Source organism: Dipodomys spectabilis, unplaced genomic scaffold (genome assembly GCF_019054845.1).
Source record: "Dipodomys spectabilis isolate Male_0828 unplaced genomic scaffold, ASM1905484v1 ptg000096l, whole genome shotgun sequence".
NCBI lineage: Eukaryota > Metazoa > Chordata > Mammalia > Rodentia > Heteromyidae > Dipodomys > Dipodomys spectabilis.
In genome coordinates, this window is record NW_024870773.1 from 29,611,508 (window position 1) to 29,635,084 (window position 23,577).

Genomic DNA, 23,577 nt, shown 5'->3' on the forward strand with positions numbered 1-23,577 from the left:
GATCACTTCCTGCTCCTCCCTCTGGTGGCTATCAAGAGACAGGCTTTCATTGCCACCAAAGTCTTGGAGGATGGGTGCTTGGATGTTCCCCACATGGCTCTTAGTAGAGGCTCTGAACACAAGCTCACTTAACTGCCATCAAGTTTTGGCTTTTCAAACGGAGTGGCCCAGGGATGACAGAGATCTGGTAACTAACATCCGGGGACACTGAGTGGTAACTGGTAACTGCCTTACTCTTCTGTGTAATCTGAAAGTAGCTTGTTTATAAGTCAGAGCAGTCTGCCTTGTCTTTTGTGTAAGCTAACAAGTAGTAGTCATAAGATCTCCAGTCTGACTACTGCCACAAATTAAATGGCAACCTTTACCAGCCAGCAGTGTAAACAGAGACTTTTAGTGTAGTAGAGATGTAGCTCAGTGTTAGACCACTTCACTAGCAGGCAGGAGGTCAGTGGCTCCATCCCCAGCACCCACCATATGTGTGCAGTGCTGTCTTATCTTCTACCAAATCTCACCATCCCTGAGATCAAAAACCTGCTCTCTCCTACTATCATCCACAATATTTTTCATGAATCAACAGAAAGCTTTAGGCACTGGCAGTACTCAATAAATACTGTTGACCATCTCTCACATTATTACATCCCTAAGCTACAAGAAGTAAGCTACTGCTCTTTGGTTTTACAAAAACTGTAACCAGGGCTGAGAAGGTGGCTCAGTGGTAGAGCGCTTGCCTTGCATGCATGAGGCCCTGGTTCGATTCCTCAGCACCACATAAGCAAAAAGAAAAAAGCCGGAAGTGGTGCTGTGGCTCAAGTGGTAGAGCGGTAGCCTTGAGCTGAAGAGCTGAGGACAGCGCCCAGGCGCAGAGTTCAGGCCCCACGACCAGACCCCCCCCTCAAAAAAAAAAAAAGAGAGAGAGAGAAAAAAAGGAAAAAGCACAGTATGCCCAGGAGCCAGCCAAGTAATAGCCTGTGGGAAGAACAGACAGATACCATGCACAAAACTGAAGGGAATCAGGCTTAGGTGCCTGAGAAGGCCCTTGTAGTTAAAGTCACTACATGAGAAAGGATACTGCATGTAGCAACAGAGGGCAAACACTAATGACTTCATTGACCTAACTGCCCACAACAGGAACCAAACAGGTTATAAACAGGACATGAGAGCGACAGGACTGTAAGAAAGAACAGATTAAAGAGACTAGATCATAAGTAGAAAATAATAAGATCATTCAGAAAAATTAATGCATCTTTCCTGAGATCTCTGTTACTGCAAGTCTTTTATCCTCCCTGGTTGTAATAGTAAAGAAAAGCATTACTGCCAAATAGAATCCACAGTAGCAAATTCTGCTCAGTAATATAGTATTCAGTAAGAAATACAATGCAAGTAATTTTTCCAAAGCTGCACAGCACCCGGTAAACCTTGCTGACACCTGCAGCCCACCCCCTCACCCCCGACTCAGAAGCACTCTTCTTTCTCCATCTATCTTCCCCAATGTCATCTGCCTTGCTTCAACCAATAACACACACCAGCAGCACACAAGGCAGCTGTCACAAGGCAATTCCCAGAGGACACATGCTAGTCTCAACTTTACTGGACTTTAACCAACCAAAAAATATATGAAGATCTGTGACTTGGGAGGCTATGGCTCAGTAGCAGAATGCCTCTTGGTATGTATGAGCCCCTAGGTTCCAATGCCAATGCCACAAAATAAATATAAATAAATGGATTTTTTTTTCCTGGGGAAGAGTTGTGGGTCAGTCAGCACTGGGCTTTCAGGGCCTCATGCTCTCACTTGGCTTTTTCTCTCAAAGTTAGTGTTCTACTACTTGAGCCACAACTCCACTTCTGGTTTGTTGCTGGTTAACTGGGGAGGGGGAGGGGTGGAGATGTTGCTGGGCGCTGGTGGCTCACAGCTGTAATCCTAGCTACTAAGGAGGCTGAGATCTTTCCTGCCAGCCTGGGTAGGAAAGTCTGTGAGACTGTTATCTCCAATTAATCACCAGAAAACCAGAAGTAGTGCTATGGCTCAAGTGGTAGACACTCACCTTGACCTGAAGAGCTCAGGCCCAGGGTTCAAGCCCCAAGACCGACAGGGGGGAGGAGAGGGGGGGGAGGAGGAGAAAGGGGAGAGGAGGGAGAGAGGGAGGGAGAGAGGGAGAGAGGGAGGGAGGAAGGGAGGGAGAGAGGGAGGGAGGGAGGAAGGGAGGTCTCACAAGACTTTTCTCCTACAACTAGCTGTGGGAGAGAGAGTGGGGGGGAGGAAGGGAGGAAGGGGAGGGAGGGAGAGAGGGAGAGAAGGAGGGAGAGAAGGAGGGAGAGAGGGAGGGAGAGAGGGAAGGAGAGAGGGAGGGAGGGAGGTCTCACAAGACTTTTCTCCTACAACTGGCTGCATATTGCAACTGTCAGATCTCAGCTACCTAGCTAGGAACCACCAGCATTTGTATGTATGTGTGCTGGTCCTAGGGTATGAATTCAGGGCCTGGGTTCTGTCCCTGAGCTATTTTTGCTCAAGTCTAGCACTCTACCACTTTAACCCACTGCTCCACTTCTGGTTTTTTGGCAATTAATCAGAGATAAGAATCTTAAGGACTTTCTTGCTCAGGCTGGCTTCAAGCCATGATCCTTAGATCTCAGCTTCCTGAGTAGCCAGAATTACAAGTGTGAGTTTGTTTTTTGTTGTTTTTTTTTTTTAATTTCAATTTTAATTTTTGGTGCCAGTCCTAAGGCTTAAACTCTAGGCCTGGGCACTGTCCTTGAGCTTTTGTGCTTAAAGTCAGTGCTCTACCACTTGAGCCACAGCTCCCTCTCCAGCTTTTTGTAGGTAACTGGAGGTAAGAGTCTTGTGGACTTTCCCACCAGAGCTGACTTTGAATACTCAGCCTCCTGAATAGCTAGATTACGGGCATGAGCCACGAGCACCAACTCCAAATTTTACAAGAGAATTAAAGCTCCTTCTAACCCACGTGGGGTTGCAGAACAGCTTGATCAGTTCTTGAGCCCATAAACTTATACCTAGTGGAACTCATGTCCCATCTTGGAAATCTTAATCTCTAAGGAAGAGAGGGCTATGATCGAAAGAGCAGCTATAACTGTGTAGGAGAGAGAACACCCACCAGGGACCTAGGGTTCAACCAGCCAATAAGAAATTCCCCCTCCAAGACTCTCACTAGAATAATAATGATCCTAATGACAGAAGAGAAATGAGAGATTTGAGAAGCTTGATCATGGAAGTAATACTACAACTAACCAAAGTTAACCTGCCGACTTTCTTTACAGGCTAAAAGATCAGAGGAGAAAGTATGTAGGGTTAAATTCTGATGATTCCTTGGGGCATAGGATGATTCAGCTTCATTCTTCAACAGTTGACTTGACATTGCAAAGAAATTACAAAAAGCTAGAAGAACAAAAGGTTGGACAGCTGTAATCCTAGCTACTGAGGAAGCTGAAATCTGAGGATCACAGTTCAAAGCCAGCCCAAGTAGAAAAGTCTGTGAGACTCATCTCCAATTAACCACCAAAAAAGGTGGAAGGGGAGGAACACCGTTTTCCCTTAGAAGGGAGAAAGGTTGTTAAAGGACAGCCTTTGAAAATCTTGCATGTTGGGGCTGGGAAGGTGGCTCAGTGGTAGAGCGCTTGCCTTGCATGGCTGAGGCCCTGGGTTCAATTCCTCAGCACCACATAAGCAGAAAAAAAAAAAAGGAAAAAAAGAAAGAAAATCTTGCATGTCCTTTTACTACTCTAAGCCTGCCAGTAAGGAAGTCAAGTGATTCTTATTGGTTGGTGCAGGATCTCTGGACAGTAACCAGATAGCTCACACTAGGCATTTAGTTGTGGAAAACTCCTATACACTTCTCAGTAAAGTATCTCCAGATCATCAATGGTTTAGTGTCATAGATTTAAAAGGTGCATTATTCTGGGCTTATCCTCTGGCAGAGAATAGTAGGGACATCCTTGCCTTTGAATGAGAGGATACTCCGAGAGGCACAAAACAACAGTATAGATGGTCATTTCTCCCATAAGGCTTCACCAGTTCTTCTAACCTATTTGGCTAAGTCTTAGAGCAGAGCAGGTGTTGGAGGAATTTGCTCTACCCTCTCAGATAAATTCATTACAGTTTGTTGATGACCTCCTACTATCTACTACCAAGACTTACTTAGAAAGAAATAATGGATATTACAATTAGTCTCAAACTTCTTGGGCTGCCAAAGAGAGCCTTAAAAACTAAATGAAGTAATTCAGGCCCAGAGACAAAGGACCCATGTTTTCTCTCCTATGTGGAGGACAGAATTTATAGATGTGTTCAAGTAAACACAACAGGGTTTTATGCAAGCATACACAAATTTATTAACCAAAATATGGTATTTGTAGGGAAGTAATTCTCCTGCAAAGGAGTCTAATTCCTTAACTCACAGTCTAACAAAATGAAACAGCAGGAAACTGGTTATTTGAAAGGTAGGAAGATTTGTCAAGAGAGGGAGCAGATGATAAGAGGAAGTGAGGGGAAAATATTCATAATATCCAATATATATTCCTATGAACTGAATTGAAGCAGGGCACTGGTGGCTCAGACCTGTACTCCGAGCTATCAGCAGGCTAAGATATGAGGATGACTATTCGAACCTAGCCTGAGCAGGACACTACATGAGACTCATCTCTAACCACCAAAAAGTTGGAAGTAGAGCTATGGTTCAAATAGTAGCACACTAACCTTGAGCAAAAAAGCTCAGAGAAAGCACCCAGGCCCTGAGTTCAAGTCCCAGGACCAGCATAAAAGTATATATATTTATATATTTATAAATTATCATTAATCAGTATCTTTATATATTAGTCATATTATGTTTATGTATATATTTATATATTATACATTTATATATATATATATAATATATTCAGGGGATAGGTTGAGTTGGGAGGGTGACAAGGATCAAGACGCACTGTATTTATAAACTGTTATGCTGAATGGTTACTCCTTTGAACCACCGGTAAAAGACAATAAAAATGGGGCTGGGAAGTTGGCTCAGTGGTAGAGTGCTTGCTTGCATGCCTGAGGCCCTGGGTTCGATTCTTCAGCACCACATAAGAAAAAAGAAAAAAGCCTGAAGTGGTGCTGTGGCTCAAGTGGTAGAACACTAGCCTTGAGATGATGAGCTGAGGGACAGCACCTAGCCCACAGTTCAGGCCCCACAACCGCCCCCCCCCCCGCCCCCCCGCCAAAAAAAAAAAAGACAATAAAAAATGTAGGGTTTTTTAAAGCTAACTTGCCATAGTTTGAAGAAGAGGTTAAGTATTTAGGACATTTGGTCAGCAAAAGAAACCATCCACTGGGCCCTTAATGAATATAGGGGATTACTGTTGTGCCCCTACTAGAGACCAAAAGAGAACATCAAAGTTTTTAGTGTTAACTGGATATTGTAGACTCTGACAGAATCCTATGCCCTCAGGGCTAACATCCTTTATTTCAAACTTTTTTTTTGTCAGTTGTGGGGCCTGAACTCTCAGCCTGGGCGCTATCCCTGAGCTCTTCAGCTCAAGGTGAACACTCTACCACTTGAGCCACAGCACCATTTCCAGTTTTCTGGTGTTTAATTGGACATAAGAGTCTCACAGAGTTTCCTCCCCGAGCTGGCTTTGAATCATGATCCTCAGATCTCAACCTGCTGAGTAGCTAGGATTACAGGTGAGCCACCAGTGCCCAGTTTTATTTCAAACTTTTAGAACAGAACCCTAATCCTCTAGTTAGGAGCCAGTGGAAGTTCAGATAACAATCTATAGCAGTCCTACCTTCTTAGAAAAACCCTTCCATTTATCTGTTATGTAGAGGGAACAACACTAGAGGTCCTCAGGAGGAAAAATGCAGCCTGTGGTCTATTTGTCCAAACTCCTTGATCCTGTAGCCCAAAGCAACCTGTGGGCCTCTTTGTTGAAACTCCTTGATCAGGTGACCCAAATGGAACCAGGCAGTTGCTGCTACAGTCCTACTGACTGAAGAGAATTGAAAATTAACCTCTGGAGGACCTTTACTAGTCAGTATACCCCACAAGGTTAGAACAATTCTTCAACTACAAGTGGGAAGATGGCTGGGTGGCTGACTGACTCCAGGATTAAAATATGAAGCTATTTGACTAGAAAGGAATGACTTGGTCCTCACCATGGAAAACTATCTAAACCAAGGGGAATTTCTGCTGGAATGGAAAGCCCAAGACTCTATGAAGCATTGTTGTCTGGACCTTACTGTAATCAACAAAAATTGAAACCCAATCTCAAGGAAATGCCCTCTGTAGATGTAATGAGCTGTTTGGGCCAGTTCCTCTGGGATTGTTCAAGAAAAAAGACAATAGATATTCAGTAGTAGATGGAACTCAATGAATCAGAGAAGCTGCCCAACAACTGGTCTACTCAGGTATGTGATCTATTCACATCAATTAGGCATTAAAATTTCTAAAAGGCCAGGAACAATCCATACTGATTCCAAATATGCACTTGGGGTAGTACATACCTTTGGCAAAATATGGACTGAGAGTAGACTAATAGCAAAAGATAAGATCTAATATACAAGGAACTATTATTAGAAAATCTCATGCTTCCTAAAGAGAATGCAATAGTCCATTTCCCAGGGAATCAATCAGGCAACTCCCTTGAAGCACAGGGAAATAACTAGACTGTAAAGGAAGCTGTATTCCACCCAGAGATACAAATGCTGCTCCCGACTCTCTTTCAGGCCTCATTCTTAACCAAGGAAAAGACCCAATTTGAAAAGCCTCTCAGACTCCAAGAAGGTAGACAGCTTCTCCCAGATGAGAGGGAAGTACTTTCCAAACCTACCAAGAGAGGTATTAGCTCAACTCTACCAAGGGAGTCATTGGAGTACAGACTATACATGATGTTATCCTTAAAGTTTATGTATGTTGAAGAATCTATACTCTGGCAAAACAGGTTACTGAAGGTTGTCTGACCTGTAGAAAGTTAACAATAGGCCCTGGGGGGGAGGGCACAAATCCCCCAAAAAAATGCCAGCCTGAGGCTCTTTCAAAGTATATAGGTGGATTACACTGAATTACCTGGGGCGGGTTTAAAGTATTTACTGGTCCTAGTGGATCACTGAATTGCAACTATGCCTCTATGTAGGACCTACTCACTAATGGAGTAGATTAAGGTGCTCCTAGACAGTGGAACTTACCGAAAATATGGACTCAGACAATGGGAGTTACTTTACAGCCAACATAATCAGAGAACTAGAAAGGACCTTAGAAAACAAATAGGCATATCACACTCCATAGCACCAATCCTCTTCAGGAAAAGTTTCAAGAATGAATCCAACTTTAAAGAGACAACTAAACAAAATAGTCCTTGAGACAAAATAGTGCTTAGGCCAGATTCTTATCTCTGGGCCAACTCAGGATTAAGACAGCTACCTCCCCCCACCCCTGCAAAAAAAAAAAAGAAAGAAAGAAAAGAAAAAAGAAAAAATACAAGGATCTCTCCTCATGAAATATAATTTACCTTACTTTGTCTGACCCTATGGCCCCTGCTCCTTTGAAACCAAAGAACAATTTCTCCAAAATTATGTGCTCAGCCTCTCTTCAGTTCTGTCATCCCTTAGGCAAGTTTTCCATATAGGCTGGGATATCACATCCTGATCCAGCTTTGGAGTGGAGAAAAACTTAAGCCATCTTGGGAGGAGGTACTCACTACCAAGAGAACAGTACCCACCACTGAAAAGGGATGGAACTCACTACACCAAGGTGAAATGAGCTCCTAAGGAAGAAAGATGGACTATGTCTTCAAATCTTGGTAACAAAAAGTAACTGTAATAGGACTATTACTCTTTCTTCATCTAGAACTAACGACTATCAGTATTTCTCAGACATCTTCAATTATTACTGGAGTTGATGCCTATTGGGTAACAGCTCATGAAGATCTTGAAAAATCAATTATTATATTCAGGCTCAGGCCAATTATTTTCTGTTTTGTTTTAAATATGTGTGCAGACCTCTCTCTAGGATCAGAAAATGGTGATAGTGAAGTCCTAAGGCAATATGGATTGGGAGCACAAATTTACGGACAAGCAGTTCTCAGTAACTAGTTACTGGGAATAAATGCCTGGCTAGAAGGGATGAAATAGTTTGTACTTGAAACAAAAGTGATAGTTAAGAATGTATGCCAGAAATAAAAAGAAAAGAAACTCTGCAGGTGTTCTAATTATCTTTGGAAATGGCACTGTGGCTCAAGTGGTAGAGTGCTCACCTTGAGCTGAAGAGCTGAGGGACAGTGCCCAGGCCCAGAGTTCAAGCCCCACAACCAACAAAAAGAAAAAGAAAAGAATGTATGCCAGGAAGATCAGAGTCTCAAGTCATCCGCTTCCCTCAGGAACAGACCACAGACTCAGCTGAAATGCTGTGTGTGAACACCCTCTTCCAAGAAAGGATAGCCTAGAGCAATATGTCGTGTAAGACCTACTCTCTACTGTTTGCCTGATGTCAACCACCATAAAAGGCTGAAGCTGCCTCAATGTTCAGACCCCATCTCGAAGCTAACTTTGCCTCTTGCTTCTCCTCCACATAAGCACAAGGGTTAGAATTGCTAGAAAACACATCCAGGTGCAATGAAGGCCAATCCTTTGAAGAGTAGTCCACTCTCAGTGTCACCAAGGCAGATGTCTGGTGATATTGTAGTGCATCTATCTTTACTTGAAACTCTTCCAGTCAAATGGAGTAGGATTTACACTATAGTCCAATTGGCCATCCCTTTCACTCAGGCATTCCAACACACATACCCCCATACAAAAATGAGATTTTATCTCCTCTGGAGATTAATTTGACTTTCATATTTACATATACGCCTTTGGGATTCTCAGGGGAGTTTCTGATTAATTCAAGGCAATAAATCAAACAACAGTATTTGAATCAGCACTGCTTTGGTGGGCTAAAATAGTCAATAATATTTACTATAGGTATACAGTAAAGGGAACTGGAGAACTTTTTTTTTTTTTTTTTTTTTTTTTGGGTCCGGTCGTGGGGCCTGAACTCTGGGCCTGGGCGCTGTCCCTCAGCTCTTCAACTCAAGGCTAGCGCTCTATCACTTGAGCCACAGCACCACTTCCGGCTTTTTTCTTTTTGCTTATGTGGTGCTGAGGGATCGAACCCAGGGCCTCGAGCATGCAAGGCAAGCGCTCTACCACTGAGCCACCTTCCCAGCCCCGAACTGGAGAACTTTTAAGTCCCACTAGCAAGATGGCATGGAAAAATCAGATGGCTCATATGATTACGGCAGAAAAGGGAGGTGTCCTGATTGGAAGCAAATGTTGTATCTTAATCCCCAGTAATACAGCCCAGGATGGGATAAATGTTCAGGGATAAATGACCCCACTTACTAGCTGGCTAGGACAATAATTTGAAAAATAAAAAGGGAGTGATGAGCTCAATTCTAATGTCCTTCATTGTTTTAACTGGGGCAATAGGTTTAATTCACTTATATATGGGAATTAATTCAGACTTTTAAGGACTGCCCTAACCCATCTAATTCATGCATTACACCAACTGCTGTTAAATACAGCTGAGGTAATCAAATAATGTTAAAAGAGTCTGAAGAACAAAAAAATTTAGAGGAAGGGAATAGTTTTGAGAAAAGCATTTTTTTCTCTAAGTACAGCATACCCTCTTAACTTTATTTTTGTCCTGGTCTTAGGGCTTGACCTCAGGGCCCAGGTGCTTGTGCCTTTGCCTTTTTGCTTATAACTAGTACTCTACCACTTGAGCTATAGCTTTTTGGTAATTTACTGGAGATAAGAATCTCATGGAGGGGCTGGGAAGGTGGCTCAGTGGTAGAGCGCTTGCCTTGCATGCATGAGGCCCTGGGTTCTATTCATCAGCACCACATAAGCAAAAAGAAAAAAGCCAGAAGTGGCGCTGTGGCTCAAGTGGTAGAGCGCTAGCTTTGAGCTGAAGAGCTGAGGGACAGCGCCCAGGCCCAGAGTTCAGGCCCCACGACCGGACCCCCAAAAAAATTAAAAAAAAAAGAATCACATAGGGCCAGGCGCTGGTGGTTCTCGCCTTTAATCCTAGCTCCTCAAGGGGCTGAGATATGAGGATCATGGTTCAAAGCCAGCCCCGGCAGGAAACTCTGTGAGACTCTTATCTCCAGTAAACCACGCAGAAAACCAGAAGTGTGCTGTGGCTCAAGTGGTAGAGCGCTAGCCTTGAGGTGAAGAGCTTAGAGCCAGAGCCTAAAGTTCAGGTCCTCTGACCAACAAAAAAAAAAAAAAAGTCACATAGATTTTCCTTCCCAGGCTAGCTTTGAACCATGATCCTTAGATCTTAGTCTCCTGATGAGCTAGTATTACAGGCATGAGTTATCAACTGGAGAGAATTTAAGTTTTTGAAAATAGAATAATGAACACAGCAGCGTGACTTCTCATCTTAGACTTAAGCATGAGTACACAGAGTAGGAGCCCTAAAACCCTGACTTTTAAACAATTATTCAAAACCTATACCTCCATCTACAATTCTATTATAAAAACTCAGCAGGGCCAGACACTAGTGGCTCACGCCTATAATCCTAGCTACTCAGGAGGCTGAGATCTGAGGATCATGGTTCAAAACCAGTCCAGGCAGGAAAGAATGTGAGACTCTTATTCTCCAATAAACCACCAGAAAACCAGAAGTGGTACTGTGGCTCAAGTGGTAGACTGCTCACCTTGAACTGAAGAGCTGAGGGACAGTGCCCAGGCAGAGAGTGCAAGCCCCACAACCGGCCAAAAAAAAATGTATAAGGGAGCTGGGTACTAGTGGCTCACACCAGTAATCCTAGCTACTCAAGAGGCTGAGATATGAGTATCACAGTTCGAAGCCACCTGGGCAGGAAAGTCTATAGGACTCTTATCTCCAATTAATCACCAGAAAACTGGAAGTGGTGCCAAGGCTCAAGTGGTAGAGTACTAGTCTTGAGCAAAAGGATCACTAAGATAATACCCAAGCCCAGAGTTCAAGCCTTAGTACCAGAAAAAAAAATTACAAAGGTCTGGGATATCGCTCAGTGGTGGTGTACTTACCTAGCATGAACAACAACAAGGCCATGTTTTGATCTCTCTCTCTCCCACCAAAGCAAAATTAATGGGGGGAGGAGTATATCAAAGCTGGATGTGTGATGCATGCCTATAATTCCAGTAAGATGGAAATTTCAAAGCCCTACTGGGGTACGTAGTAAAACCCTATGTCAACACAAACAACCAATCACACTTTGGAAAGGAATTTACTGAATATAAACAAAATATCTTCAATAAGTTATTTTTCCTTTTTATTCACCAAGAAGTAACAATCCAAAGTAAAGCAAATGCTTATAAAATGTTTCAAGCACTACACTCACAGTTTTGTCTCTAATATGTATGATTCCCATGCAAAGTGTTTCCTATTCATCCTTCAGAGTCATATGATCTATAATCAGAGATGTCTAAAATGGAAGTACTGTAGCACCCAAAGACTGCTGCTCACAGCAAACTGGCACAGATGTCATTGTAACTGCTAACAATTATCTTTGGTGTATCCAGCTATATTTTTCAGTACCAAAATGCAGCTGTCATTTATACAGGCATTGCTGATACATCCTCTGTTGAGCATGCCATTGGCATTTAGCATACCCCAAAAAGCCCCACTCTCTACCCCAAGTAGATGACAAAGATCACTAAGTAATGACCTAGAAATAAAATTACCCATCCCAGGTCATGTGTCCATAAACTAATGAAACTAAGTTGAAATCTCTTTCCGAGTAGCATAATCATGAAAGAGTAGATGCTTAGCCCAGACATATTAGCTATCTAGACATTTTCGAATTCCCTATATAGAACTTTAAAAACATACTTAAAAAAAGAAAAAAAGACCAGGGCTGGAAAGGTGGCTCAGTGCTAGATTTCTTGCCTAGCATGCATGAGGCTCTAGGTTTGACTCCTCAGCATCACATAAGCAGAAAAAAGCCAGAAGTGGCACTGTGGCTCAAGGGATGAGATGACTAGCTGAAGGACAGCACCTAGGCCTAGAGTTCAGCCCCCAGGACTGATGGGTTGGGTAGGGTCAGTAGGGTCCAGTAGGATCGGGTAGGAAAGGGGAGGGGAGGAGAAGAGAGGAAAGGAGAGACCAGGCACCAGTGGGTCACGCTTGTAATCATAGCTAATCAGGAGACTGAGATCTAAAGATCACAGCTCCAAGCTAGCCAGGTAGGGAAGTCTATGAGACTCTTATCTCCAATAAACTACCATAAAAGTCAGAAGTGGAAGAGCACTATTCTTGAGCAAAAAAAGTTCAAAGACTACCCAGACCTTGTATTCCCAGGACCAGCAAAAAAATAAAGGTTCTTTATAAAGTCAAAACTAATCTATAAAATGTCAAAATTCTGGCAAAAGAACGACAAATGCTGGAGGGGATGTGGAGAACGAGGAACCCTATTACACTGCTGGTGGGAATGTACACTTATACAATCACTTTGGAAAGCAGTCTGGAAGGTCCTTAGAAAGCTAAAGATTGACCTCCCTTACGACCCAGTCATACCACTTCTAGGCATCTACCCTGAACCACAGGAACCAATATACAAGGACACGTGCACCTCCATGTTTATTGCAGCACTGTTCACAATAGCTAGGATATGGAAACAACCCAGATGCCCCACCACAGATGAATGGATCCACAATGGAATATTATGCAGCCATTAGAAATGACAAAATAATGACATTTGCAGGGAAATGGATGGAGCTAGAAGGAATCATGTTGAGCGAGGTAAGCCAAGAACGAAGAGACAAACGGTACATGTTCTCCCTGATAAGTGGATGCTAAATCCAAAATGTTAGGTGATACGACAAAACTAACAGGACTTAAGAAACAAAGGACTCCCACTCATCTGGTTGAACCACTACTAAATATCCCCATGCTGCTGATCACATATATGGTATATAACATGTGAACACCGTTAATGTTACAGACTGTGATAGACAATTTGCTCCAGGAAAGTTAGAATGAACTTGTGACTTTAAATGAGCATCGTTATTCCACAATACTGTGAAATTCCGGAAATTATGTAATCACTTAATCACAATCAAAAAAAAAAGAACCTCGGGGAAGGTATGGAGGGAGGGGATGGTAGGAGGAAAACAATGGAGAGGGTAACAATGTTCAAGAGGAAGTGTACTCATTACCTCACTCATGTAACTGTAACCCTCTGATATAGTATCTTTACAATAAAAAAAAAATTCTGGCAAAAGTGAATAAAAACAGATTTAAAGCTTTTAACTTCTGTATTTTAAAAGCCACCTCCCAAGCAAAGCAACGGAACTGGTAAGAGTGTAGTAGTTTGGAGTAGATCAAGCCCTGAAAGTAACCTGTCTTGTCAGTCACTAGGAGACTTTCTAGGAAAAATATTTCAGAACACAGGGACCTGCCAGTTTGCATTTTGTTTGACAATACTCAATTTTTGCTTTAGTTCATCTTTTCCAAGCTAACAATTTTAAAAAAGAAAAGAAAGGTACATCTTGAGTAGCTGAGAAACGGAAAGAAAAGGTGGTTAGATATTTTCTGAGCTCTCTCCAATTTTGTACATAGACTCTTCCCTAAAAGAAATGGGAACAGGGTCACACAGCCCCCTATAAACCTGTTCAAGAGTGTTGAGCTTATTGTTTCAGCCCACCAACTCCCCTTTATTGAAAGCCTTACCTGAATACAATAAAACACATTTATGTACACCTTCAAACCTTTATATATGAAGGATTTTTGCACATTTAAGAAAAAACGTCCTGGGGCTTCCTTCAGCTTCCATCTAAGGATGTGTGCTGCTATTGCTATGAACATGGCCCTTTTGACATGGTCAGCAGACATACAGCCTGGGTGGACTGCATCATCCCCAGGACCCAGAGAAAGCCGTTCAAATATTCACCCAACTGATCACTGCATGATGCCACAATGTGATTTTGGAAAGATGCAGCACAGATAAGCAAAGGAGTTCTAGAAAGAAAAGTATTTCTATCTCAAATTCTATAGCCAGCAAGCTCCTGTTCAAAGGCTACAGAGAACTTCAGAAATACAACCTGAGTAGCTCTAACCAGCTGTGCTTCAGTATTGCCTTCAAAACTGCATCAATGTCTTACTCTGGGTGAGACTCTGGCTTCTAGATTCTCAGGACATGAACAGTTTGAATACAACTTGAAGTACACTTTACATTTAGTACAAGAAAACTAATTATGGGTACTTCATTCATAATGACATGTTCATCTAGCACTTTTGGTCAATTAAATATTTTGGCCTTGCTTTGATCCTTACATACTACACCTCAGAATGAAAGGAAAGCAGTATCTTTAAAAACTTTTTAAAGCAGAAAAGGAAAGTAAGACTCAGCAGACAGGTTCTTCATGCATTTCATGAATTTAACACACTTTCAGGAGCCCCTGAGAAGAGCCCCTCTCTGAATTTGCACTCTCTTCATCGTTCACAGAGGATAGAATAGGTTACTGCTAGGGCTCAGAGCACAGAGAAGAAATGGTCTCTCCCAAGTCTCTTATCAACAAAGTTCTTACCAAAACATGAAAACTCCTGCATGGTAAATGAACTTGCTTCCTTCTTCCAGCTTCAAGCTGGAAATGACACTGAAAACCAAAGTGGGGCTTAAATCTACCATTAATGCAATGGACTTTCTTACCTAAATTGTTGAGTCCTGAAAGTATTTATACTCTGAAGTATGACAAGTATTATACTGTCAATAGCCCTCTTGGGAGAGATTACCAAACACTACTTTTTTTAAGTATATCCAACAGGCCACACTTGGAGCTAAATCCTGACTCTGTATGATTAAAAAAAGAATCTCAAGGCCATTCTCGGATGTTCTGCTTCTGTATTTTTTCTGTTCCATTCTGTGCGCTTCAGTTTCATGTAGGCAGAAATGTAACATCATTCCTGTCTTATGAAGACAATGAAAATCTACCATTCCATAAAATTGATCTTCACTTCTCTCAAAAAAGCATGTAAAAAAGAAAAATCAGAATCACAAAGTATTGCTAATAAAAACATCCAGGCTATGACTGTAAAAATCTCTTAAAGCGGGTGTGGGGCAGGCCAGGAGATTGACTCTATACCAGGAGATTGACTCTATACACCTACCACTCTCAGTTAGCTGTCACAGGGAAATTGAAGCCAACTTCTTGCAAGTGACTGGAGATAAATTCCAAATGACAAGAACAAGCTGTAGAACTTCAAAACAAATGTCTTAAATGCTTAATTTCATTGCCTGTGGAAGGGACAGAATAATGTTCAGATTATGAAGATAATTCAGGTCAATTATTAGCACAAGTGTGGGCCCAGAATTAACATAGCAAATTTACTTGGGCACTACCTAATACAGGAACTGAGTGACCTGGGCAAAAGATTCACTTCTCCTAGATTCAGTTTTATAATCTGTAAAATGAGGATATCTTATAACTCTTATAAATTAAAGAAGATGCTGAGTGCAGTGACTCAAATCTGAATCCCAGCTACTTGGGAGTCAGAGATCAACAGGATAGAAGTTCAAGACCAGTCCTGGGAAAAAAGTTAGCTAGACCTCCCACCATCTCAACAAGTAAGTCACATGATACATGTCACATATGCTAGACAGAGCATCTGCCTAGCAAGTATGAGGCCCTGAGTGCAAACCCCTGTATCCTCCTGGACAGTGAGAAACATATGACACAGATGAGAGAGAGAGAGAGAGAGAGAGAGAGAGAGAGAGAGAGAGAGAGAGAATGACCAAGGTATATTAAAGACTTTTAAAAAGTGCTCCTATCTCCCATCCTGATATCAGCAAGTGTAGTGTTTCCAGCTCTCTTCTGATATTAAGATGAGGATCTCAGGCTTCTAGCTCTAACTATAGAAAAATCAAGTACCATTTGCTTTATGGCCGATACCACACTTCATAATGAGCACAAGAAAATCAACATGAAAATCAAAACCACACTGAGATTCCACCTCACCCCAGTTAAAATGGCCATTATCAAGACAATAAATAATAAGAGATGCTGCAAGACCACTCTGGAAAGCAGTATGAAGGTTCCTCAAAAGACTACATATAGAACGCCACTATGATAAAGCAATCCCACTTCTGGGCATTTACCCAAACGATCACAAACAAGGCCACACTAAAGCTACCAGCAAAACTATGTTCACTGAAGCATTATTTACCATAGCTAAGATATGGAACCAACACAGATGCCCCTCAATAGATGAATGGATCAAGAAAATGTGGTATATATACACAATGGAATTTTATGCTTGTATCAGAAAGAATGACATCACCCCTTTTCAAAGGAAATGGAAAGACTTGGAAAAAATCATATTAAGAGAAGACAGACACAAAGAAACATAGGCTCCATGGTTTCCCTCATTTGTAATAATTAGTATATGTCTAGGATAGTCCTAGCAGAGAATCATAATAACTCAATAGCCATGTACATATGACCATACAAAATGATGCTAAATGAAATTAACTCCAAGACATAGAAATAACAGGTCTTTTTTTGGTTGTTGACCTTGTTGTCACCAATGTACTGTATCTAGTCATTTTCATTTTTCTTTTTTCATTGTTTTACCCCTGACAATCACTGTCTTTGATTCTGGTAACCTGCATCTTGTATATACATTTATCTAATTTGGGGGAGAGAAGGGGAATAACAAAATGCTGAAACAAAGACAAAGGATGACCCATTGCAGCTATACTCACAAGACATTATGTTAGAAATGAACTTTACAACTGCCTCCTCCACCCCCACCCCACCCCCCCACCCACGCATCACGGGGAGTAGAGGAAGGGAGTGATAGTGGAAGAAAAACAAAGGAGTAGGTAACAATCAACAAGAAATATACTCATGCCGGGCACCGGTGGCTCGTGCCTATAATCCTAGCTACTCAGGAGGCTAAGATCTGAAAATCGTAGTTCAAAGCCAGCCCAGACAGGAAAGTCCATGAAACTCTTATCTCCAATAAACCACTAGAAAACTGGAAGTGGCACTGAGGGACAGCACACAGGCCTAGAGTTCAAGCCCCAAAACCGACAAAAAAAGAAAAAAGAAATATACTCATTACTCATGTAACTGTAACTCCTCTGTACAGTACCTTTATAATAAAATATAAAAAATAACTCATTATTAAATCCCTCAGCTAAACTTAGTGTTTCTATTTCATGATACAACAACAAATACCTTCAAATTTCTAATCCAGGAACGAGTTTCAAATCCTTGCAGCTTCCTCATCTTTATATAATGACTCCAATAATTACCCAAACTCTTGACAAAAATGTCTGTTTATGCATAATCTTGGTCATAAATACTGGGGGGTTTTCTCTATTTTCTCTCCCTTAAAAAAAAAAATCAGCTGAGCACCAGTGACTCACATCTGTAATCCTAGCTACTCAGGAGGCTGAGATCTGAAGATCAAAGTTTAAAGCCAGCCCAGGCAGGAAAGTCTGTGAGACTCATCTCCAATAAACCACCAGAAAACCGGAAGTGGGCTGTGGCTCAAGTAGAGTGCTTGCCTTGAGCTGAAAAGCTCAGGAACAGTGCCCAGGCCCAGAGTTCATGCCCCACGACCAACAACAACAACAAAATCAACATGAGTGGCTATGTCACAACTGCATCTGTTCATGTTTTTGTTTATAATGTACTTAAGCCTCATTTTGATCTGCAAGGATGTAAGACCCCCCAACACACACAACTAAAGTCATTCATTGAAAGAGACAGGAAAAAAGATTCAACGTATCACATCGTTACACAGATTTCTTTTCAGTATGGGGTTTTTTCCTTTGTCATACTTTAAAACTTTCTTCATTTTCATTTTCAAGACCACATCTGCTACCTCTGAGGCTAAAACACACACACAAAAAGAATAGTTTCACATTCACTGTTTCCATTATTTTAAGTCCTGTTCAATCTCCTTCCCTTTCTCCCATCACACAATGAATGCACATGACAATGACAAAAATGGTCTTCAATGGATGGCTTTACTCATTCATTCACAAACACTAAAGGCATCTTTAAAGAATCAGGCAATATTCAGTCACTTGGTTTGTATCAGTGAACAAAATAGAGGCATACTAGTAGAACTTCCATTCTAAGTAAGCAAAGTTATTACTATAAAAGCACAGACCTAAATAATACACTGTAAGATATGATGCAGGAATTGTGGTGTAGAGACTATGCACTGGATACTGAGAAGTCTGAAAACAAGCCTGAAGTTGGTTAGGGAGGTAATCAAAAGTACACAAGGAGAGCATTCCAATCAGAAGAAGAGAGCAAAGGCCCTGGGATGTAAGAGTGTTTACTGCACAGCACAGAAAAAGGCAGGGTGGCAGGAAAAATCAGCAAACCAGAGAGTGAGTGGAGGAGAAAAGTAGGCAGATCACAAAGGGCCTTGTAAAGAAGCAGCTTTGTGAAATGAGAAGTTGCTACCCTATCTGTCCAGAAGAGTGGTGAGTTTTAAATTAGATCTCAACTTCCAGGGCTGCTGTGTTAACAACAGACTGAAGGGGGCAATGGGGAATCAGGAAGACCAAGGACACTGGTGCAATACTCAGGCTGTGGATATATTTTGAAGGTGGAAGAGCTCAGCTTTCCCAGCAGATTGGGTACAGGATGAGGGAGAAATTGAATTTTCAAAAATGACAGGCAAACTATAAAACAGCACTATGGTGCAGATGTTCCAATAATTCTGGTTTATTGGTCTCATCACATTTTAAGTTCTTTTTAGCTTACTCTTTTAGCCTACTTCCTCCCAGATACTAAGTCTAGACTGAATAATCACTGGAGGTTGATTAAATTTCTTCTTCTAGAAATGATAGATGTAACTACAAGAGCCTCTATCTATCCCAGAAGGCAATCCCAGGCTACTCTGGGTGAAATAGCTAGTTAAGCAATGTCTACCACTTACTAGCTATGTGACTTTTAGGGAGAGTTTTATTCTCTCTAAGCCTTATTTCTGTCTTAAAAGTAAAGAGAACACTGCCCAGGGGTTGGATTGTGAGCTCTACATGAATAAACAAGAACCAAGCAATTAAAACAGCATCTAGCATCAAGTAACCAATATATGGGAGTTGCAATTATAGAATTATGGCTCAAGTGGCAGATAATTAGCCTTAAGCAAAAACTGATCAGGGACAGTGCCTAGGCCCCTCTCCCTCCTCTCCCTCCCTCCTTCTCTCCCTCCTTCTCTTTCTCTCTCACAATCTCTCTCTCTCTCACAATCTCTCTCTCTCTCTCTCTCTCTCTCTCTCTCTCTCTCTCTCACACACACACACACCCTGCATGAAAACTAAAATGTAGATTTGTTCCAAATAAAAGGACTCACAGTAACACGGCATTGTTTATGGCAAATCCTTCTAAGCCATAGTGTCAAATGTCAAATAGTGCTTACAATCACACATTTTCCCCCAGTTCCATACTATAGTCGATAGTAATAACATGTAGCTTAGCTTTTGCTTTTAAAATATGAATCTTCATTTTGTTTTTGCTCTACCATTTAAAACATGAAGTATCCACCACCTATTAGTGCACAACATGATTTTGCATGTCAGCACTGTGTAAGATTGGGTAACAGCTTTCTATAATAAGCTCACTCATTCATTCATTTAAAATATAATACTAAGCTGGGTGCCAGTGGTTCACACCTATAATTCTAGCTACTTGGGAGGCTGAGTTCTGAAAATCACAATTCAAAGCTAGAATGGGCAGGAAAGTCCATGAGACACATCTCCAATTAACCACCAAAAAGCTGAGAGCTGTGGCTCAAGTGGTAGAGCACTAGCCTTGAGCAAAAAAAAAAAACCTCATACTAGGTCTGTCTGTATTATATGCTAGACTTTCCTTTCAGGTGTTTATGGCTAGCACAGTTCTGGCTGTCTAGGTGCTCCTCAGTGGATAAATGCAAAATAGCTGTACTTCAAAGGCATCCACCTACTATAAAATCAGAACTGTATTAGTTTCTTTATATATATAGTAGTCATTTAATAAAGTTGCTGTCTTAAAGAGATGGTATTATCATTTAGAAGAAATTAATGGAAGCCCAAATGAGAAAATGCTTCAGCAATATAAATTTGGTTCCCCACCTCATGGGAAATGCTCCACCCAAAAGACAAGAATGAATTGACAGAGTTATGCCAACTCATTCATACAAGAAATTTTTCAGATTACTTCCTCTAAATTAACTGGGGGGAGGGAGCTTAAGAAAAGAAAAATTCAGAAATTTATTAACTGTGAAAAGACTAGGGGAAAAATGTAAGTGGTCACAAACTTGCATTTCCAATTTCAAATATTTTTTATGTTAAAAAAAACTGTGTAAACTAATTTATGCACGATGTGTAAACTATTCCTCTGTAAATATTCTTAGTCTACAAAACTTATTGACAAGACAGTACTGGACACTGCAAAGCCACCAGGACAAATAAAATACTAATAGGAGTCTGGGTTCATTGGTGGTTCACGCCTATACAATCCTAGTGTCTCAGTAGGCTGAGAGCTGAGGATTGCAGTTCAAAGGCAGTCAGGGCAAGAAAGGAAAGGCTGGGAGACTTAGCTCCTAAAACCGGAAATGGAGCTGTGGCTTGTTGTAAGACTTAGCCTTGAGCACAAAAGCTCAGGGACAGTGCCCAGACAGAGTTCAAACCCCAAAACGGATTAAAAAAAAAATACTAATATTGATTAGTTATATTTTTTCCTTTTTTAACACAAATTCTAAGATGAACCAAAAATTCCCCAGATGCACAGAAATGACAGTAATTCAAGCCTATGTAAAAACTAGGTAGCAAGGCAAAGCTTTTGATGATCTTTTTAAAAATCTTTATCAAAGTGAAGCTTTTTTACTCCAATTCCAGAACCATTCCCCTTCAAAACTTAGGTTACATACCTGTATATATATTTTATGTGTGTGTGTATATACACATACAAAAGCACATGCATATGTATGCACATGTATAGTGTACAGTTGGGGTGTATATACAGAGTTGGGTGTGATGTGGGTATGTATAGTGTATATACAGGGTTGGTGCTGTTTTTAATGAGAATGGGGCGGGGAGGCCCAGAAGTACTTGTAAGTAGCCAGAGCAAGTCAATTCTTCTCATAAGCCTTAGTAGAGAAAAGGAGTCAAAAAACGGGAGATCACTCCCCGTTCCATCCCCTTCCCTTTTGGAAGAGCACACAGGCTCCCGCCTAGTCCCACTGAACTTGGCATCTGACTGCATCCACATAACGCTGGGAAACCCACACTCACCTCAGCCTTGGCCACTCGTGTCCCCTAGGGATCTGCTGGTGCGCGCGCAAGCACACGCACACACACACACACACACACACACACCTCCCACCCAACCCCGGGACCACGGCAGGCCATTCCCCCACCCCCTCTGGGGAGGGCGGGGAGGGGGGGGGCCAGCACGGGGTCGATCCTGAGGCCCCCGGAGCGCCAGGCAGGCAGGCTGGCCCGGCGGCCGGCCAGGACCGGGAGGTGCACTGGCCCCACAGGCGCGTAGCCCCAGCAGCCGAGCCGGAGCGGGCGGGGGAGGGCGGGCGAGGCCGGGGCGGGCGCAGCCCACCCGCGCTCACCGTCGATGTTCTCCCGGTCGCTGATGTGCTGCAGGTTGCAGCCCGTGTCTTCGCGGCTCAGGTCCGTGTCGGGCCGGTAGGACTCCAGCCGGGAGTGGGCATTCCTCCGGAGCTTGGGGCTGGACGACACGCAGCACGAGGTGGTGTTCCCCATGTTCGGCGACCCCCGACGCCTGCTGTTCGCGTCTTCCTCACGGTCCCGGGGAGCGGGGCGCCGGCCGGCGCAGGGCACTAGCGGCAGGGGCGTGAGGAGAGGCCTGCCCGCCGCCGCCGCGGGAGGGCGGAAGCCTCAGCCGGCCGCCGGGTCAGTGGCGGCGGCGGCGGCGGGGCCTCGCCATGGGCGGCGGCGGCGGCGGCGGCGAACTGGAAACGGCGGCGGCGAGCGAGCGGGGACGCCGACTCCCCTCAGCCCCCGAGCGGGCCTCTGGGGCCCGGCGGGCCTGGACGAGACCGAGGAGCGCTGCGGTCGGCGCGACTGCAGTCGCCACGCCGAGCTCACCCCGCCGCGGCCATGGCGGGCGGCGCCGCGTAGGCCGCCTCCCCCGCTTCCCGTTCGAAGCCCGGTTCTAAGGCGGCGGCGGCGGTGGCCTCGGCAAGCGGTTCCGGTTCACGCCGGAGATACTCGGGTGCGTGCCCCGCGGGCGAGGAACGTGGGCGCGGCCCGGGGCCGCGCGAGGCGAGGCGCGGAGGGGCGAGGCGCGGTGCGGAGGAAGATGCTCGCTCGCGCCCGCTCGCGCCCCGCCCTCGGCGCCCGGCCCCGCCCCCGGCGCCCGGCCCCGCCCCCGGCCCCGCCCCCGGCGCCCGGCCCCGCCCCGCCGCCGCCCTACTCCGGCCCTGACCCCGCCTCCCGCCCGCCTCTTCCCTCTGCCCTGGAAGCGGATCCGCCGCCGAGGGGAAAGTGCGGCTTCGGGTTCCGAGCCCTCCTCGCGCTCGCTGGGAAGCCGCTGGGAACTGGCCGCCCTTCTCTGAGGGTCTCTGCCCCTGCGCTTCCTGGAGATGAGGCCTCCCGCCAGCCCTCCGGGGAGCGCTCCCGGAGGCCTAGCCGACCGGGCTGGGGCGCCGACCCGCGGGCCGGGGGCTGCTTGGGAAGATTCAGCGCGCACGGAATGAGCGCTTGCCTGGCAGGCACGGGCCCCGAGGGCGGCCTCAGCTTCGAAACGGGGGGGGGAAAAGCACATGCATACACAGGTGTATGCTTTTGAGCATATATATGTTCAGAGGAGTTAGTGGGCTGGGGGTGTGGCCCAGAGCACGAGGCCCCGGGTTCGATTCCTCAGCACCACATACACAGAAAAAGCCCGAATTGGTGCTATGGCTCAAGTGGTAGAGCGCTAGCCTTGAGCAAAAGACGCTCAGGGACAGCGCCCAGGCCCTGAGTTCAAGCCCCAGGACTGGAAAAGAAGAAGGAGACGGAGGGGCGGGGGAGGAGGAGGAAGAAGAGGAAGTTAGGATTGATCTTGGAGAACACTCTGCTGGGCCTTGAGCTATTGGAGGCCCCTGGACTGTTGCAAATGTCACCGTGGCTGCGGTGATTTGATTTCCTTGGAGATCTCCATCGACCACCCTTGTTTTACTTGGTTAAGGCCATGGCGTTTTGTGGTGCTGGAAACAGGGTTTGTACCAGTTTACTAAGGTTAAAAAAAAAAAAAAAAAGTATGTGGATGTGCCCGGTCCGCTTTGAGAGCGGGTCAGACCTTGAAAAGAGTACGAGGTGAGGGGGAAGAGAATAAAAAATCCCCCTCCTTTTTCCACACAGTCACTGAAGGAGCCATTGCAAGGGCAGCGGGGCACAAGCATGCCAGTAAGGGCACTGATAGTTACCTTGCATCAACAATGAGTAGACCACAACCTGTGCTGCCCCTCTTTTGCATAGAAATATTTGTACGTGTATTAGTCTATATGGGGGGAAAGCACCGAGCTCTGAATTGTAGTGATGCCATTTGTTGAGGTGTCCATAACCTTAGGAAATAAGCGGCTTGCTGAGAGGAAATGT

General features: G+C 44.0%; 1 protein-coding gene across 1 annotated transcript in view; it reads right to left on the bottom strand.

Annotated features, from left to right (window-relative positions):
• The window catches only part of Ccny (cyclin Y), a 167,828-nt gene extending 145,990 nt beyond the window's left edge, over window positions 1-21,838 (bottom strand). The window contains exon 1 of the mRNA XM_042685967.1: window positions 21,585-21,838. Within this exon, the coding sequence (XP_042541901.1) occupies window positions 21,585-21,738 (154 nt within the window). The 5' untranslated portion in view covers window positions 21,739-21,838. The remainder of the gene's footprint in view (window positions 1-21,584) is intronic.
• Between the last annotated feature and the right edge of the window lie 1,739 nt (window positions 21,839-23,577).